This window comes from Hakea prostrata, chromosome 7, assembly GCF_041222555.1.
Source record: "Hakea prostrata isolate BN-2017 chromosome 7, UWA_Hpros_2, whole genome shotgun sequence".
Taxonomy (NCBI): Eukaryota; Viridiplantae; Streptophyta; class Magnoliopsida; order Proteales; family Proteaceae; genus Hakea; species Hakea prostrata.
Window position 1 is genome coordinate 62,680,258 of NC_142606.1, and position 20,783 is coordinate 62,701,040.

Genomic DNA, 20,783 nt, shown 5'->3' on the forward strand with positions numbered 1-20,783 from the left:
CCGATGAGGCCGCCCGGTAGGCGTTTGGGGGCAGTGCCCCTGAAGGTTATAAAGGTCCTATGTCACTTTGGGCCTCGGAATTCCTTTGCAATTTGGGACTGGATTCCGAAATGACTAAGCTATTAAAGTTATATATGGTTTTTTAGAATAAATTTTGATTTTAAAAAAAAATTACGAAAAACTATTGTGTACAAAATGTCAAAAAAGCGGCTACTTTAGCGTCTAGTCGGCAATAAGGTGCACAAAAGCGATAGCGCTTCGGCAAAAAAGCGGCGAAAAAACAGCGCGTCAATTAAGCGGTTGAAAAACCGCTTTGCCGCCTAGGCTTTTGACAACACTAGTTTGAGGCCATGCTAGATATAAGGCCTAAGTTACGCACTTATGCATATCCTTTTTCACCACTTCTCTTAAGGTTATACTAGCCTAGGTCTGCCCCTAGCTCTTCTAATTCCTTCAATCTATATTATATCACTTCTCCATACAGAGGCATTTACAAGCATCCGTTGAATGTGGCTATGCCACCTCAAACGGGTTTTAGCTTATCACTAATCAGAACTACTCCAAGACCAACTCTAATATGATCATTCCTTATCTTATCATTCCTAGTTTTGCCACTCATCCCTCTTAACATCCTCATTTCTGCTACACTGAGTTTATCTACATGATTCTTTTTAACAACCCAACACTCTACAGACTACACCATACTTAATATCTCCAATTAACCATTCCAAACCCATCGAGACTAAAGGAGAATTCTAGAAAAGAGCTAGATTTGATCCAAATTTCACCCAATTCCCATTAAAGGTGTAAAACGGTACAAAAAGTCGGAAACTCAACACCTAAACCGGAACCACATTGTACCGTTTTTGTATCCTTACTTGCAAACCGGTATACAGTTTTGGTACATAATCAGTATGGAAAATCGGTGTAAAATGGCAAAGTACGATTTCAGCACAAAGTGGCACAGAAACAGTATGAATATGGCAAGGTATGTTTTTGACATTTAAATGGTACAGGGGAAAAAAACAAAAAAAAAAGGGTACAAAACAGTACTCTTTTATACATACCATCGGTATGGCACTGGAAACAATACCATAACATACCACATTAGAAACTGTTTTTAAAAAATGTGCCGTACCATTTTTGAAAGGGTTTGGTATGATACAGTTTTATACAATCGGTTTTGGTTTCGATACACAATACTGGATTGACACCCATAGTTCCCATAAGTTTTCACCCCATAACTCCAGGATCTAAACCATTCAACCAGGTACCCATCACTCCAAACTTAACCACCAGTATCCCAGTAACCAAATCTAAATGCATTAAATTAACTAAGGATTTGGAGGTCATTTATTCAGACCCAATTGGGAAACCAATTCAGGAAACACCCATACACCATGCACAAAATTTAGGTGGGCCTGGAATATAACTCTAGCACTAGAGATCTTGGACGATTCAGCTCCATTTGAGTAAGGCGGCATCAGGGAATGGGAGAGATTCTCTAGAGGTGAAGGATGCTAAAGTAACCCAATGAGTGCTCAAATCAGTCAATGAGAATCAGAATGAATGGCTGAACCAGCTGGAACATGTTCCAGTAGTTCTTAATTGTGGCAAAATCACGTGAAACCATTATCCAGAAAACGATAGAGAAGCAATTGTGTAGACCACCAAATTTAACACTTGCAACAGAATAAACAGAAAGACATAAATTAACTCATACTTCTCCAGGATGGATAATTGTCTTGAACTTCTTCACAAAGGGAGAACGGGCTTCTTCATTAAACTGCAAACAGAAATGATTGAATAGCATTAAGACCTAAACACACAAAGGAAGCTAAGATGAAAATTTATGAAGGAAAAATAAATATTTACATGAAATTTAGAAGAGAATAAATCAATAAGTAAAGGATAAGAGGAAGACAATATGAACTCACATGTGATATGTGCTCCGCTGCAGCAACCCTCGGTTTGACAACTTCACAATTCGCCAACACGAGAGTGTTTGGCATACTACCATCAGTCTGAAAAAGTACATGAAAGAGATACCAACAGAAGCATTCAGTACCAGCAGAGATGAGCACGAACCTTCAACTTTATCTGCCCTTTGAAATTAAACCATCAAGACACTGATCAAAAGTACTTTAAATAATTTGGAAAATTACAATTTCAGTGAAGTGAAAGATGTTATAACAATTTATGCAATTCTGCCCCCAAAAAACGTGCAATAGGTGCTTCTGAAAAATTTCATCATGGTCTACCAGGTAGCAGAATAGTGCAAATAACGACAATGAGTACCTGAAACTGAAGAACTGGTCTGATATTAAGACCACTTACCTGTTCAGAAAGATAAAGACGCTGGCGAGTCTTTTGAGCTGCTTGTTCTAGTTGTGGGCCCCACCTAATAAAGCCAGAACGGAAAACAGATAAATAACACAAAATTGGCAAGGGTATAAAATGATCCACAAACCCATGATAAGTAATGGTACAAAAGGAAATATGGATCTTACTCCGGTGCAACAAATCATCAATATAAGAGGCTATAAACACGACTATATATTATGAAGCTGATGTAGCCTTAGGTTGAAAGGATTCAGCTAAGGGCCAATAACCACAATCTTCCAAGAACCAACATAATTAGGTACTGGTAGGTCAAGGTTTTAACTTTGAACAGTGAGGGTGAAGAGTCTAAAGATTACTGGTGGGATAGAATCATTAGAAACATGGGGTGTCTCTCACCCAACGATCAAGATCTAGGTTTCAAGGCTGGTTTTGACCACTCAGAAACCGAGATATGGCTGACATGTGCTGAAACCACGGAATTTTGGGGTAAAACACAATCTGTGATGGACTGATCAAAACCATTGATACTGGTCGAAACTACCGAAATATTTGAAATATTGGTTTAAACTACCAAATTTTCAGAAATATTGTTGAAACTTGTCAAAATCTGGGACTCATAAATTAACCCCAGGTTTTGTCTCTGTTTCTTGAGAAACCAAGGTTTATAATTGAAATTTCAACCAATCCTAGTCAAAACTTGACCTATGAAGGACCTTGAGAAATTTGGCGCAAAGAGAAACTTAATGTTATGCCATGGGGTTACTGATTGCTGTAGTATGGGTTTCTTCTTGGCTGCCTGGGATTTCATCGAGGATGATCTTGTCCGCGCTATCCAGAGTTTCTTCTTCAACCCTTCCCAGCTCTCCTCTATTAATCAAACTTTCCTCTGCCTTATCCCCAAAAAGCCCGAAGCCTTCTCTCTCTCAGATTTCCGCCCCATCTCCCCTCGTAATGTCATCTACAAATTTATTTCTAAGGTCCTCGCTAACCGAACTAACGTGGCCATGCCCTCTCTTGTGAGCGCAAACCAATATGCCTTCATCTCCGGTCATAGTATGTTGAATAACATCCTCCTTTGTGTGGAGATTGTTCAAGGGCTTGATAGAGCAGCCCATTCCCCAACAACCCTCTTGAAGGTGGATCTTCACAAAGTTTTTTATTATATCCACTAGGATTTTATCAATGAGGTTCTCTCTGCCATGGGCTTCCCTCCCGCCTTTGTCCATTGGATTGAGATTTGTATCTCCACCCCATACTTCTCCATCATCACTAATAGCTCCCCTGCCAGCAACTTTCCTTCTCAGGTTGGCATCCGCCAAGGTTGCCCTCTCTCCCCTTATCTTTTCTCTTTGGCCCTAGAAGTCCCCTCTCATCTTCTCTAGTCTAAAATCGATCAACTTCTAATCTCCCCCATCCCTAAGTGCAAATCCCTTAAGCTTACCCAGCTAACTTTTGCAGACAACCTCATGATCTTTTCCAAAGTTGACCACTCTTCTATCTCCTCCATCCTCTCTTCTCTCTCTGCCTTTGAGTCCCTCTCTGGTCTTCGTGTCAATCTTTACTCTCTTCCTTTTTGGTGTCTCTAATCTTGTTCGCACCTCTCTCCTGCAGCTCTCTGGATTTAAGCTAGGTGTCTTTCCCATGACCTATCTCAATCTCCCTCTCATTCCCGGTAGGCTCACCCGCCACCATTGCTCCCCGATAAGGGTGTCATCTGTATACCAAAACTGTGTAAATTGTACCGAACCCTACCGTTTAAACCGTACCATTCAAAATTCAGTACAGTATGTACCAAAACCGAATTTAGAAATTCGGTACGGTACGGTATGTACTAAAACTGAATTTAGAAAATCGGTACGGTACGGTACGTTTCAGGGAACCATACTGCAGTATGTCTCGAATACCATGTCAATAGGAAATACCGCATAAAACCGTTTCCTGACCAAATAATGGCTGCATGTAATTTCACAATTAGAAAGACCTTAAGTTTTACCCTATTTTGTCGGCTAGGCTCTTCACTCTCTTCGGCAATAGACCGTGAGACTTCTTCTCTTCCTCTTCGCAAGACGATGACCAAAGGCTTAAGGACGGAAGCTGCAGCAGACAAGGTGGGAGGAGAAGGAAAGTAAGTCTGGTGGTGGTTTGTTTTCAACAGGTGGGGATTCCAGGAGGGAGTAATTTTGACTCATTGATGAAGAGGGTGATTAGTAATGAGAACCAGAGCCAGAGCAGATGAGGTAGGCAGATTAGAATGCTGGAATTCCTGGTAAGCAGGATCAACTTTCCATTTTATACTTTATAGCCCAACATTTCATCCTTTCTGAATAATAATGAGCATGAATCAAAGCATTACTGTGGGCCAAAGGCATACGTCTCATGTCTAAAAGGCATTTAATTTATGGATAGAATTTAAAATTATGTTTCAAATTAAGAAGACCAACAAGAATCAAACCAGGAATTGCAGAGCATCTGTTATTAGGGAACGATGAACATAGCAGAAAGTTTAGTCTAGGGGATTCATAGTATCAATATTTTGATGATTGGGATATGAAGTTGATCTCTATGAATAAAATTGATTGGTTCTCTAGAATAAATGGTGGAAAACTCGCACCAGTAAAATTGACTTGAAGATCAAATTATGAAAGCCCAATGAACTGGTGGCTTTGCCCTAAATACTTCTGTCTTGGGATCCTTCTAATCCTAAATCCCTAGAGTTTTACCTACTTTATCTCGGGGTTCACTTGTCCTCTTCAACAAAGTTTAATGACAAAGGTTCTCCCGTCAGAAACTTTGAGGGTAGTTAAGAAAAGATAATATTTTGTCAGCTTATGCCTTAAACTAGATAGCCATTTCACTGTGTTATACCTACCGTACAAAAACCAGTACATGGAAGCTACAAAATTCACATGGATAAGGCAAATTTATTGATTTCAGTATTGATTTATCTATAACAAAACTGGAATGGGTTGTTTTGTATTGAAATTATACCGCATTATATACCGTGTTTAAACTGTTTTCCCGCACCGATTTTATACTAAAATCGTACCATATCGTCTTTGCAAATACCGAAATTGTACCATACCGATTGAAAACCTTACTCCCTGACACTTGACCACATTCGGATCCAACAGGGAAACTTCTCTCCTTTGCTGGCAAAGTGGTGCTCATCTGCTTTGTTCTCCAATCTTCTTAGCTCTATTGAAGTGGCATTTTCTCTATCCCCAAAAGCACCATCCATGCCATAGAATCTCTCTTCTGTGCCTTCCTTTGGAAAGGCAAAGAAACCTCTCGATTTCTCCATCCCTTCTCTTGGGCTGCTGCCTACCGGCGTAAGTCTGAAGGAGGTCAGGGTATTCGTCGCATGCTTGATGTTAATATGGCTTGTCTCCTGAAGCTCTTCTGGAAAATTGCCTCAAAGCATGATTCCATTTGGGTCTTCTCCTGGGTTCAATCCTACATCCTCAAATCGAACTCCTTCTGGACTGCTCCTATTCCCTCCAATCCTTCTTGGTTTTTTTTTGGAAACTCTTGCTCCTACGCCTGCAAGCCCTATCTGCCATCTCTATCCAAATCTCGTTTGGTTCCTCTACGTCTTTCTGGCTTGATCTGTGGCATCCGATGGGTATTCTTTTCACTCTCCTTGGCCCTTGTACCGTCTACAAGACCTGTATCCCTAAAATTCTCATCCTCTCCTCTTTCATTACCAATGGCTCTTAAGCACCCCCTCCCTCACCCTAGTCTCACACAAGTCTAGAATGCCCTCCCTCCTATTCTAAGCTCCGCCCGTGATACCACCACCTAGCTCCCTTCTCCCTCTAAATTCTTCACCACCTCCTCAACTTGGAACCTTCTTTGGTCCCTCTCCACCCCCCGGTCCCTTCGGCCCCTTTGGTCTGGTTCAAAGGTCACATCCCTCGCCGCACCCTCACCCTTTGGAGAGCCCTCAACCTTGCTCTCGCCACTCAATCTTTCCTTATTAGCCGCCACATCCCCGTTAACCCTAACTGCACACTTTTTTAGAATGGTCAAAGGATCTCGATCATCTTTTCTTCTCTTGCCCCTTCTCCCACTCCCTCTAAGAGAAAGCCTTTGCTTCCATTTGGCCTCAGTCAAGGTGTTCCTATGGTTTTGCTCAAGATTGGACTTGGATTTTGAGGAATTTTCTAGCCACTCCATTTGTGATAAAGTTGGTAAGCTAATATTTGGTGCCACTATCCACCACCTGTGGTGGGAACGCAATCTTAGGAGATGGACCTCCAAATCCTGGCCTCTAGACACAATTTGGAATGCCATATGTTTTGATGTTTCTTCTAGATTTCTCTCTTCTGCCCACCCCCCAGTTACTGACACCCCTAGGAATAGGTTAATTGTTAGCTCCTGGGGTCTCAGCTCCTCTTTCTGGTTTTCCTCTTGAAGACTCGTGTCCCCCCCCCCCTTTTCCCCCTCATCTATGTACTTTTGTTGCTTTACTTTATTTAATTATTTATTCATCCAAAAAAAAAGTTCGGGGAAGGGGATAGGACGGTTTGATCCGAATTTCAGGCAATTCTGATGGTGCGCAGTATGTTTCTTGAAAATTGGGATTTTGGGAGACTGTAATGGGGATTAAGTGTAAGGCTGTATAAGGGCTTACCGTGATAAAATTATAAGGGGTTTTTATGCTTAGGATTCCTGATTGGGTTGGAACTTAAGAAAAGCAGTGTGGCTAGGGTTTCAACAGAGTGATGGGGGTGAAGTTGGCATTGAAGGCTAGGGTTAGGGAGGGGAAGAGCCTGTAGTTTGATGAAGATTGAGAGATGGATAGGGCTAGACAGAATTCACCTAAAAAGACAACTTACTTGTGCCTTCTAGAAGAAGCAGTCTACACTGCAGCCTTCAATACCAGCTTTATAATTCAACCAAAAGCTTGAACATGAATGATATCTTCAACTTGCTTTAAGCCAAAGCCTTAATTAGAATCTCCAGGGCCTCACACTATCAAGGAGTCAACTAATACAACCAAGTAACCCCACTGAGTTATGATAACACACTAAACTCAAAACTCGAAACACTGGAGAAGAAAACAGCATGGCTTGCAATAGTGTAAAACTCAAAATTCTGAGTTATATTATGCTGCCACCATGGAACCTATGAATATAGAAGCTTAGGCTTTAGTCTTAGCAACATCTAGTTTAAATAGGAGAGCAAATTCAAATAAAACATACCACTGCCTCCCAAGGCAAAACGTGTGCAAGCATGAAACCCTTGTTACATACTGTCAATCATGTGACAGATCAGGTGATCACAGACCTAGAAGTCTAGAACTAAACCAAAACCTACCTAACTTAAATTAAACCAAAGTCGAACCAGGTTCAATCTTAAACTATGAACTCAATACATCTAAAAGCAAAAACCATATGCTACCTAATTACCGTATTAGGCCCTTAAAGTGGACTATTACATAGGAACCCATGGGAAAAGTGGCCCAACACCTACATAACCTGCCCTAGTCAAAATTCCAAATAAAACAGGTCCATTTCAGTGATGGATCTGCACCAAATAGTAAATGAATTCAAAGGTCTTTTTTTTCCTGGGGGTGTTGGGATGGAATGAGAGGTATATCATGCTTCTCCGCAACTCTCTTCTAAGTTCTGCATCACAATTTACGCAAAAATTCTGATATATGAGAAAAATGGTAATCTATTATCATGTGGCAGAGCAGACGATTACAAGTACATCATACTGCCAGAATGAAAACCTTAAGGCTCTCTTTGGCATAGTATAAATTTAAAAATATTATCACTTATTTATGAATAACCAATAACTAAATAGGTTGAGCTATAAACAATAATTGTTTGGTTACTACTAGACAACAGATTACATATTGAAGATAAACTTCATATTTATATATTTACAAACACACACACACACAACACATATATAACAAAAGTCTTCTTTTCACATGTTGTTAGGACTTAGGAGAGTGGGTGCTTTGTTTTCTTTTTTGATAATTTTACCATTTTCTCCCACTTAAGCACCAACTTGCACATGTTCATTATTGCTAGTCATGGAACAAAATTCGAGCGATATGGTCGAAATATCGCTCGAAATGTCTGCAAAATTTGAAAACGAATGAAATTAGTGGACAGGCATGAAAAGTGTCATGTATCATATCATATCGTCGACCGATATATCGACACAATCGCATGTTATAAAGTGTCATGTTTCGAGTCAGTTTTCGACTTACCATCATTTTCGAGCATACCAAGCGATATTGCCAGGCACATTTTGACCCTATTTTTATTTTTTTTGTGATTTCTCTTGCTTTCATCCCTCTTTTCACCTAATTTCTACAACTCCATTTCATTCAAACACTAGATTTGCTCCTCCATTTGTGCATTTCTCAAATCTTGCAAGGTGAGTAACCAACTTTCTCATTTTTTTATTTTTGTTTTGTTTGTGCCTTAAATCATCTTAGATTGTTTCCAAATGTAAATCATCTTAGATTATTTTTGTTTTGTTTGTGCCTTAAATCATCTTAGATTTTTATTTTTTTATTTTTGTTTTGTTTGTGCCTTAAATCATCTTAGATTGTTTCCAAATGTAAGTATGTTTACTTTAAAGTGTTGATCTATGAATTTATAGTGTCAAAATTAATTTTTTATTCTTTCTACTATTTTTTTATTTTTCTATTATTAAAAATTATTTGGTAAATTAAGTATATTGCTAAAAATGTATATGTATAAAATATAGTACATGTATAAGCTTCAAATTAATGTATATGAGAGTTGAGACACCATATTGTTGTGATGGTGTTGAATTAATTTTTTTCTGTTAATTATGTAATTTTACTGTTTTAATATATATTTAAATATTTAAAAAAACTAATTAATTTCTGTTTTAAATTTAAAAATAGGAGAGTATTAGTGGAAGCATGTATGCAATTTTTGGAGCATGTTGTGGATATTTTTAAGATAGTTAGCATTTTATATATTTTTAAATTATTTATATATTAAAAAATACTTATATAGTTATATATTTTTTTATATTTAAAAATAGGAGGTTATTATTAGAAGCATGTATGTCATTTTTGGAGAATATTGTGGAGCTTTTCAAGATACTTAGTTTGTATTTCTTGTATCAGGCACTCTCTTTCAAAGATATCAGACATAGCTTGGCAACACGGGAAGCCACTGATAGCTGATAAAAGGAAGAGCGCGTGTAATTACTACAAAAAACAATAGGAGGAGGTGAGGCCACTAGACTGAAGATGCATCTAGCTGGTGGAAACAGGGATATAGTAGGGTGCCCGTAGAGGTCAAGAGGGCAATGGCCTCATATATTAGTGGGGGAAAGCAAAAGAGGAAAGATAAGAGAACACAAAGGGAGGAGTTCATGGATGCATGCTTAGATGACCTTCCAGATCCCGAGGATTATGGTCTAGATAAGCCAGGAGAGTATGGATATGACCCTGATCCAAAGGCCGATCAGATCAGGAGGGCGATGATGATGAGTAGGGAGCAACAGAGGGTTGATGACATGAGGAGGCAACAGAGGGGTATGGGTTGCGGGTCCTATAGAAAGCCAATGGGTATGGGAGGCACAAGCGGCTCCCAAGTCCCTAAGGAGGACTCAGAGTGTGAGGCAGGAGAATCCTATCCCACGGGCCCCTATAAGGGGTTGAGCCTCGTCATCACATCCTACAGATCCGGATCTTGAGATTCTTCGCAATGATCTGGCCCTATTTGCAAGACTTGAGCATAAACAGAGAAAGTTGAAGCACTTATGGGGGAGTGTGAAGGAAAAAGTGGGGATGGCTTTTTCTAAATGGCTTATTACCATAGTAATCCAGCACATACAGCCCAGGGGCCCTACTATAGAGATATGATTAAGGAGATAGGCAAGGTTGGGAGTGGTACTCAGGCCCTACTCCATATGAGATATATAATGTCTATTTGCCTAAGCATAAAGAGGACTTAAATGAGTATATTAAGGGATTAAAGCCCATGTGGGCTCATTATGGAGTGATTGTGATGGCTGATGGTTGGATTGGTCCCCTTAGACAGTCCATCATCAATTTTATGTTGAATTGTGATGGGAGGACAGTGTTCCTCAAATCAGTAGATGCATCTGGTGACAAGAAAGATGCAAAATATATTTATAAATTATTAAAGCAAATGGTTATGTGGTCCAAATTGTGACTAATAATGGCTCCAACTACAAGAAAGTTGGGTTGAAAATGCAGGAGAACTCCAGGTATCTAAACATATAATATTAATTTTCATTTTTAAATACATATATTTACATTACATGTACACTTACATAACTTTTTATTGAACTATTGATGCCTTGATGGATGGACAGATATAAGCTCTTTTGGACTCCATGTGCTACTCACTGCATTGACTTAATGTTGAAGGACATCGGAAAGGTCAAGCTTGTGAAGAAAACCGTGGAGCAAGCCCGACAAGTTAGCACCTTCATCAATAACCACACATATGCATTAAAGATGATGAGGGACAAGTGTCAGGGTGAGTTAGTGAGGCCAGGCATAATCAGATTTGCTACTAATTGGATAGCATTGCAGAGCTTTGAGAGTAGGAAAACTGGCCTTAGGAGCATGTTTGCAGCAGAGGAGTGGTTTAACTGGGAGGGTTCTTCATCCGTGGGAGAGCATAGTTGACCATACTCGACGAGACTTTTTGGCATAATGTGAGGATAGTGGTGAAGATGCTTGAGCCTGTGGTGCATGTGTTGAGGATGGTAGATCAGCAGAGAAAACCTACTCTAACAGGATAAACCTGTCATATGATCTATGGCTCCTGTATCAATGATCCAAGGAGTAGAGACTGAAGAAACTTGGAAGCTTGTAAAAGTACTATCTGAAGCAGCAAGGTAGGAGTTGGTATGGGTAGTAGAGGAAGAAGTGGTAGAGGTTGTACCGGCAGTAGAAGACTGCAGAATACGTCACAGAGTAGCGAACTCCACATGTGAAAAACCAACGTCTACAAAGGGTGTTGTGGAAACTATCTCAAAAATATGAGCTTTCGGTTTTCCTCTTCTTTGAGCTCTTTTCTGTTCTAAATCAGCAGGCTTCCCATGGAGCTTCCAACAATTAGCCTTCGTATGATATGGTTTGTGACAATGCTCACACTTGACAATCTCCTTAGCCGAATCAGATTTAGTGCTAACAGATTGTAAGGCTGATTTCTCCACAATAGGAGCATGAAGCATGGCATAAGACTGTTCAAGTGTAGGAAAAGAGAACGACTTAATAATTGCACTCTGATCTGATCATACTCCACATTCAAACCTACCAAGAAGTCATATACCCGAATCTTATCAACGTGCTTCCTATAAGTAGTCACATCATCTGGATTAGTGGGGTGATAATCCCCATAATGATCCAACTCCTGCCAAAGAGAGCGCAACTCAGCATAATATTGGGCCACAGTCAATTCCTTTTGGGTAGTCTCATGAAGCTTCTTTCGTAGCTCATAAACATATGGATCATTTCCCAACTGTCCATATGTCTCAGTGAGTAGCCTTCCGATTTGGGCTGCATTATTAAGTAATAGGTATCCACGGACAATATTTGGATTCATGAAGTTTAGAAGGAAAGACATGATAAGAGAGTCATTCGAGATCCATTTATCCTATGAAACACCTACGGTGGTAGGTTTGACAATGGCGCTCGTAAGGTGTCCAACAAGTCTCTTCCAGGAATAGTCAAGTAGGCAGATCGAGACTATATCAAATAATTTGTTCCATCAAATCGTATTGAAAGAGGATGAAGAGTGGGATAATGTTCAGAACCAACGGAGGCAATAGTATCATCAGTGGTCACCATAACACCCTTTCTTCTTCTTCTTTTTTTCTTCTGATTCTGATTCTGATTCTGATTCTGATGCTGATTCTGAAGTTATGGAAAATCACAAACAGGCCCCTGAAGATATGTGAAATCACATACAGGTCCCTGAAAGTTTGTAAATTTACAAAACTGAACCCTCAAACATCGTATTTACGTTTTTGTTTTTCCTTTTTATTTGGTTGGGCTGATCGAAACAGAAACATAAATACAGCAGGTGGTCTTCAAGAGACTCTTTCAACAGAAGTTGCAGAAGCTCCGGCAGTTTCAGGATCGGCGGAGCAGCTATTGCAGGAGCAGCGGCAGTAGAAGCAGTTGTAGCAGGAGCAGCGGCAGCGGAAGTTGCAAAAGAAGCAACAGTAACCTTGTGTTTGTAATCTGCGACTGTAACTGCGATTCTTATCGCAAGAAGCAGCAGCAGCAGGAATTCTTGTCGCAAGAAGCAACAGGAAGTGTGGTTCTTCTTCTCTTCTTCCTTTTTTTTTTTTTTTTTTTTTTTGGTCTTCGAGGCGGAACTGAAACGATAGTGCAGTGGTGCGATGGGTTTAAAAAGGGGAAAAAAATTCAGAAGAATTGATTTCTGCGATGGTTGCAGAATTACGGTGGCAAAAAATCTGCGAAGGAATTCAAAAGAATTGATTTCTGCGATGGTTGCAGAATTACAGTTGCAAAAAATCTGCGAAGGGTTTTAGAGAAAAAAAGATAATCTGCGATGGGTTTATGGGTTTGAAGAAAAAAAATAGAAGAAGATCCTAATCGAACTTAGGCTCTGATACCATATTGAAAAAAACGATTATGGTAGAATGGCTTATCGATCAATGATCTCAAGCCCTCTATTTATAATTAAGTGGAAAGTACACTATTAAATAAATACCCTTACTTGGGTAACAAGAAATAGAATTTTACATGAATACAAACTCTAATTGAACTCCTAGTAGAATCTAACACCCAAGTACCATTACAAGGACAATCTTGGGATGAGGCAAGATTTGATGGATGCCGTCCAAACTGTAGTGGAGAAGTTAGATCCATCTAAACAAGCAGTCATCCTTATGGAGGTGAGATAGTGATTTGAATCATTTGATATTCACAATTCATAGTTTTATACTAAATCATTAACCTAGTAACTAGTTATTGTTTTTTCTCTTTATATATTAGATAAAGGCATTTAGGGATGCCACTGGGAGCTTCCGGTCGTTCCGTGGCCGTATAGGGACAGGAATCCACCCCTGGGGGTAAGTTCATTCATTTATTTCATTATATATTTAATAATTATATTCTATCTTTAATTTAGTTATTTAAGTATTAAAATGACTTGGAGTCTATGTTTGTTGCAGCTGAATGGTGGTTGCAATTTGAATGTGACTCACCCCACTTGAGTGTGATTGCAAGCAAAGTGCTCTCCCAGACATGTTCTGCCACTGGTTGTGAGCAAAACTGGAGCACCTTCAGCCTCATTCACTCAAAGAGGCGCAACCGATTGGGTGTGAAGCGTCTAGAGGACCTTGTCTAAATACACTATAATATGAGACAGAGAGGATCATATTAGACAGGGGATGGACAGAGAGAGTAACAATATCGAGTTGGCCGACATATTTGAGATTGATGATGATGATAACCAATAGTTGACTAGATCAGAGACAGTGAAGAGCCATTGCTGGATGAGGAGGGAGGTCGTCCCAATAGACAGATTGCAGAGGAGATGGGGGCTGATGTGGAGGACTTCATGTCCCAGGAGGGGAGTGCACATGCAGCGCCCGCCCGTCCCTTCGTGCCACACCCTAGTGCATCCACCCAGAGTGAGGATTTGATTGTCTGGTCCGACACTGAGGATGAGGTGACTCAAGCCTCCGGCGATGATGACGATGGTGGTGATGATGACGATGGCGGTGATGATGGAGGGGATGAGGAGGGTGTTGGACCTCGTGATCAGGATTCAGCGGATCCTAGGGCCAGACCACCACGACCACCAGCAGTACGTGAGAGTTAAGGGTGGGGAGGACGACCACCGAGACTCACAAGCGAGAGTCAGTTCACCCACGCGACACAGGATTCAGACCATACTGGAACTGCATGTCGAGGCCAAAATGTTTCCTCTACATGTTCGAGGAAGGGGAAGGGGAAGGGGAGACAGCACGGCTATAGCACAGAGGACACGCCATCATATGGGTTCTACCGTCCGGCTGATGCCGAGAGCTTGGTGGGATCTATAAGATCGATGAGATCCGGATGGCATAGGCCTGCAGAGTCCTCATATGATACTGTTGTGGAGAGTATTGGTTCTACTGGGTCAACTTATGGAGCTTATGGTTATGGACCACATGGTGTCCCTCCTGGCTATCGATTCAGGGTCAGGCCAGTCAGCCACTAGTGGAGCCTTATGGTTATGGAGCAGCTTATGGAGCTTATGGTGTCCCTCCCACTGTCACCTATCGAAGTCAGCCACTAGGACCTTATTGTCATTATGGATCGGATCCTTCTGCTGACAGCCAAGGTTCTCCTTCATTTGTTGAGCAGATCTTCCACTCTATTCCACAGCGAGTTCCTTATTTGGAGATTCACAACTTCCCACCGTCAGGAAATCTTATGCATTTGGATGAGGCCACGTACAGAGCTGCAGTTGTTGACTACGTCGAGAACTATATGGGGCGAACATCATGGGACTTATATTGTCATTTGTATGGGGCGCAGACGGAAGAGGGAGACATTGAATAGAATAGACTTGTAATTAGTAACATACTAAGTTACTAACATTCTCGCTTCTTCTCATATGTAGTGTATACTTTGATGTTACATTTTTAATGGTTTTTTTAGCAAACTAGCAGTTCTGTAGTGTTTATTATGCTTGAAATAGATAGTATGCAAGAATCTAAATCAATTTGAGCCCATATGAGGCCCGAAATTGAGGTTACAAGTGTGCAAAAAAAAATGTTCAGATTCGGTCAAAATTTCGACTGAAACATGGGAATTTCGGTCTTTTGCAAGGTCGAAATTCCCATTTCGACCGAATTTGTTCCTTGATTGCTACCCACATTAAGAAAACCATAATAGTTTATAGAGATAATCATAAATTTCTGCTTATATTGATTAATTATAGTGAGAAATAAGGTGAAGAATTATACCAAACACATCTATTAATGTTTTTCTTGACAAACGCAAACTTAGGGTATATTCCAAAGAGAACAACAAAGACGACAAAAACAAGAAGACTTGTCCCAACTAAATGGCGTCGGCTACATGGATTCTTGCCTTCCAATTAGTTCTGTTTAAGGCCATACTAGATAGAAGGCCTAAGCTATGCATATGCTTTCTCACCACTTCATGTAAGGTCATCTTAGGTCTGCCCGTAGCTCTTCTAACTCCTTCAATATAGAATAAATCATTTCTCCATATAGGGGCATTTACAAGTCTCCATTGAACGTGATCATGCCACCTCAAACGATTTTCTCGAATCTTATCACCTATCGGAGATGCACCTAGACCAGCTCGAATATGATCATTCCTTATCATATCCTTCTTACTTTTGTCACTCATCCATCTTAGCATCCTCATTTCAGCTACACTGAGTTTATCTATATAAGGTTTCTTAATAGTCTAACACTCTGCACCATACATTATAGCTGGTCATACCACGGTTCTATAGAATTTTCCTTTGAGCTTTAAAGAAATACGTTGATCGCAGAAGACCCCAAACGAGCCTCTCCACTTCATCCATCCTATTTTAATTCTTTGGGAAGCTTCATCTGCTATATCACTTTTTCTATTTATGATTGAGCCAAGATAACTAAAACAATCACTTTGAGGAATCTCCTTCTCATAAAATTTCACTACCTCATCATCCGCCCAATCAGGACTAAAGTTACAAACTAAATTATGTTTTCGTTCTACTTAGTTTAAAACCTTTACCACCGAGGGTGGTGGTCTAGTGGTCCCAAGCTCACTCCCAAGTGGTTTGGTAAACCTCATGTCCTAGGTTCGAATCCCCTCTGCTCCTCTATTTCTTGCATTGGACAGTTGTGTGCTCTTTGGCCTGGGAATGAGTCATACCGACTTCTGTGGACTATACTAGGCCTCCGGTGGGGCTCCGCTGACAGGGCCAGTGCTTCCGCTGGTAGTGCACAAGGCTAATGCTTGCATAGGTTGCACTCGATAAAAAGTCCGAACATTGCGTAGCGGGGGGGCGTTAGGTTGCCGCTACTACATCCCCTCTTTTCTTTACCCAAAAAAAAGTTTAACACCTTTTGATTCCAAAGTTGTTCAACATAATTCTAACTTTGTATTAATCCCTACCTATGTCTCATCTATCAACACAATGTCAACAGCAAAAAACATACAACAAGGAACCTCATCTTGAGGGTCTTTGGTTAATCCATCCATTCCATTATAAATGTTAATAAAATACGGACTTAAAGCTGATCATTGATGTAATTTGACCGTAATTGGGAATTCACCACCTCGTCCTCCCACTGTTCTTAGATTTGTCACTCAACCATCATACATATATTTACCTATGTCTACATATTTACTAGCAACATTTCTTTTCTCTAGTACTTTCCTAATTAATGCTCTACGGACTCTATCATAAGCTTTTTCTAGGTTGATAAAAACCACATGATCATCTTTCCTATACTCCCTACACCTTTCCATATGGCTCCTAATAAGGTAAATAGCTTCTAGTGTAGATCTTCTCGGCTTAATCCATATTGATTCTCAGTAATTGTGGTTACTTGTCTTAACTGCTGTCAATTACTCTCTCCCATAATTTCATATTCATAGTATGACTCATCAGTTTGAAGCCTACATAGTTATTAATTACGACTTTGAATATCTCTTTTATTTTTATAAATTGAAACCACGATACTTCTCCTCCATTCATCTGGCATTTTCTTTGTTAGCCAAGCTAGCCCATAGGCTCCTAAACTTTTCCATACTTCTATTGGGATTTCCTCATGACCTTGTGCCTTACCTACTTTCATCCTCCTTAGAGCTTGTTTTACTTCAAACATCAAAATTCTTTGTACCATTCGAAAATTGGTGTCATGGCAAATGGTATAATCATCCGAATCGATACCTGGATTATGTTTATTTAGTGGATTAGAGAAATAGGTAATCTATCCCTTCTTAATGTCCTCACCATGTACTAATACTTTACCATCTTCACTTTTAATATATCTAACATGGTCTAGATCTCTACTTTTTCTATCCCTTTTTTTGCCTATCTTATAAATAGATTTCTTCCCTTCCTTTGTACCTAGCTTATCATATAAATCTTCATATTTCTTCTCCCTTGCTTTTCCTAACATTTTCTTTGCAGATCCTCTAAATCCTTAGTACTTTGGTATGTTATAAAACTAGCCTTTTTCTTCTTAATGGCTGCTTGAACCTCACCATCCAACCACCAAGTCTCTCTATAAAAGTGGAGCTTTCCTTGTGATTCATCTATAACCTCTTTAGCCATCTCATTTCACATTGTATTAGTGTCCCCCTCAAATTCCCACTTTCCTTGTTTGACTACTTCATTAATGAAAGATTTCAAGCAATCCCCTTTTACCTTTTATGAGTTTGTCAAGTAAGGCACATATCGAAGACCAGTAGCCTATGTTGTGCGGTCAAGCTTTCCCCTGGTGTAACTTTGCAATCTTTTCACAACAATTTATTTGACTTTCTAGTTAGGAAGAAATCTATTTGGCTTTTATGAAGTCCACTTTTGAAGGTAATTAAATGTTCATCTCTCTTTTTAAGTAAGTATTTATGATAGATGGATCAAAAGCAACAACAAAATCTAAAATTTAGATCCCTTCCTCATTTCTCTCACCAAAGCTATATCCCCCATGTACACTTTCATATCCTCTTTGATCTTTCCTAATATGTCCATCTGGATCACCCCTATGACAGTCTTTTCTCCTTAACGAATTCCTTGCACTAATCCATCCATATTTCTCAAAATTGTAACTTTAGACTTTCATCTAGTCCTACTTGAGGAGCATATACACTACATATATTACGATCTATTTCTCTTTTACAAGCTTGATAGCAATAATCCAATAACCTAATCTTTTAACATCCACCACATCATTCTTTATATCTTTATCCACTATTATACCAACTCCACTTTTATTACTTTTATCCCTAGTATATTAAAGTTTAAAATCATCCAACTCTTTAGCTTTTTTATCCTTCCATCCAATCTCTTTAATGCAAACTATATAAATCTTTCTTTCCTCACAACATTTGTTAATTATAAGCTCTTACCTATTAAAGATCCTATGCTCCAAGAAGCCAAAATCCTACGTTTTTTGACTAACTTCTTTACCCGCCGCACTCATCCACGACGCAGGAACCTTTGCCTACTTATCACCGGATACAGGTGCCAATACGGCATGTCACTTACAGGGAGCACCCTAACTAACCCTTGCCCACTTATCACTACACCTAGGCCATAGTGTAGCGCGTAACTTCTTTTGTCCAGGAACACCTTGGCATAACTTTTGTTACATAAGGTCAAATCCATATCTGGATTTTTACCGGTGTCAACAGCCGACCTGACACACCAACCCTCTTCCTTTACCCAAGCTTGGGACCAACAACAAACATTGGCGGAGTTGGGTATCCCAAAGAGAATTACCATTAAAAATAAACCAATTTCAGATTATGACAATGCCACCAAGTTGGGATTTTTTCTTTCCCCTAAAATTCTCTTGACCCAGCCAATATATATATATATATCATTTCTCATAACTATTTAATATCTACATACATAACTGTTTGAAAGATATTTCTTTTAAAATTGCTGTGAAGCAATCATCATAGCCGGAAGTAGTCATAAGTTACATATGGTTTATAAAACGCCACAAAACACTGATCTTTATCCGTAGTGGGTATATACTGGTCTGTCTTTTAAACCTAAGGATTTTTTCCCAAATACTCAATGTCAGTGATATCCAAGTTTTAGAACCAGTCAAAGGCCCAATATTCCCCTCCTACCATAAGATCCAAACGATGGTTCTAATCATCAGAGACCAAAGTTTTACTAAAATGCACGATCACCTTTATATCCTCCCAATGATTGAATGCTTTTCTTTCACAGACAATTAATAGATATTTATAGCTGAATAGTAATTTTTCTTGTTCATAAAGGTGTCCATGAACGAAATTATCCATGTAGCCAACCCATTTAGTTAGGATAACACTTTGGTTGTTGCTGTTGTATGCATGAAAATGGGCCACTAGACATGATTATGACAGTACAACTGATCTCGTCCAAATCATCACATAGTATTTTTTTTTATTTTAACATTTTCCAACCAAATAAAAATTTTCCAACATGGTCTCATGTGAAACAAGAACTGAAATGTTATATTTGGCTAATAGATTATCCCATTGACAACTAAAGAAATTTGGATAGGGTTGGATCCTACATGCTTCTAAGCCCTGGCATCAGCATTTCAAATTTGTTAACAGAAGAACTGCAGCAATCCAAGAATGCAAACAATATTACCGAGAAGTCGAGAACACAGACTGACCACCCTAACACAGCTTATGACAATATTCCTCAACCTCTTTCAAAACAAAAACAGTAAAAATATGTTAACAAAAGGAAATCCAAATGTGGCTGAATTTTAACTGTTCAAATATTAGAGTTTACATATATTTCCATGCATCAGTAACAAGCTACATCCTTAAACCAACAAATGAGTGAAGAAGCCGAAAAGCTTCTGCTGCAAAATGTGCTTAACATCACCTTCCAGCACCATTCAGAACCTCCATTCAGACCAAAACAACAACAACAACAACAAAAAGGGAGAGAGAGACACAGAAACTGAATGAAGTATGCACACTATGAAAGCTCAACGGTTTTGAGAGCTGCGATATGAGTATAAACATTGTAAGAATGTCAAACCCTAGCCTGGCCTGAGAAGTAAAGAGCACATAACCAACAAAGAGACGGCTACAAGCATTAAAGAAAACCCTAGAAGATATAGAAAGAAAGAAAGAAAAATACCGGCAAGAAAGAGACGGCCAGACAAGGTTGTGGTTGGCCAGCCAGTCGTAGAGGACGGGAACCAGAGACTTCCATTGTGTGTATCTCTCGTCCACCGATGGCTGACTTGCTTTCCCTCTCATTCTCTTTTCCTCTTCTTCTTTGTTTTTCCCGCTCCTCCCGTTTCTCTCACTATGCTCGCACCGCCGAAATGTCCGAAAATCAAAGCAAATGTAAAAGACCATGAGTCCGACAAGGTTTTAGATTCTTGGATCGGTCTGTTCGAGACATGAATCAAAATCGTCATACCCACCGGGTTAAATCGAACAACCGGCGCCGGGTGGGGTGGAGGAGTACAGAATTATTTTTTGAGCATATTAGACGAGTATCCAAAATGGAGGTTTTAAAGCACTTACATTCCACTTTATGTTTGAAAATAAAGACCCCTCAAAATTGGATTTTTCATTAAACACGTTATTATAATTTATCACTAAAAACCATTAAATCACTGGATTTTTTTTTCATATATTGATGGAAATATTTTTTTAATTTAAAGATATTAATTTAACGGTTTTTAGTGACAAATTAGACTAATGTATCCAATGAAAATCC

At 39.4% G+C, this 20,783-nt stretch overlaps 1 protein-coding gene across 1 annotated transcript in view; it reads right to left on the reverse strand.

Annotated features, from left to right (window-relative positions):
* Positions 1–20,472, reverse strand: part of LOC149011627 (WD-40 repeat-containing protein MSI4-like) — a 113,765-nt gene extending 93,293 nt beyond the window's left edge. Inside the window, exons 1-4 of the mRNA XM_089160466.1 lie at positions 20,193–20,472; positions 2,338–2,401; positions 1,938–2,024; positions 1,724–1,786 (exon numbers count right to left, since the gene is read on the reverse strand). Of these exons, the coding sequence (XP_089016592.1) occupies positions 1,724–1,786; positions 1,938–2,024; positions 2,338–2,401; positions 20,193–20,416 (438 nt within the window). The 5' untranslated portion in view covers positions 20,417–20,472. The remainder of the gene's footprint in view (positions 1–1,723; positions 1,787–1,937; positions 2,025–2,337; positions 2,402–20,192) is intronic.
* Positions 20,473–20,783: the final 311 nt, after the last annotated feature.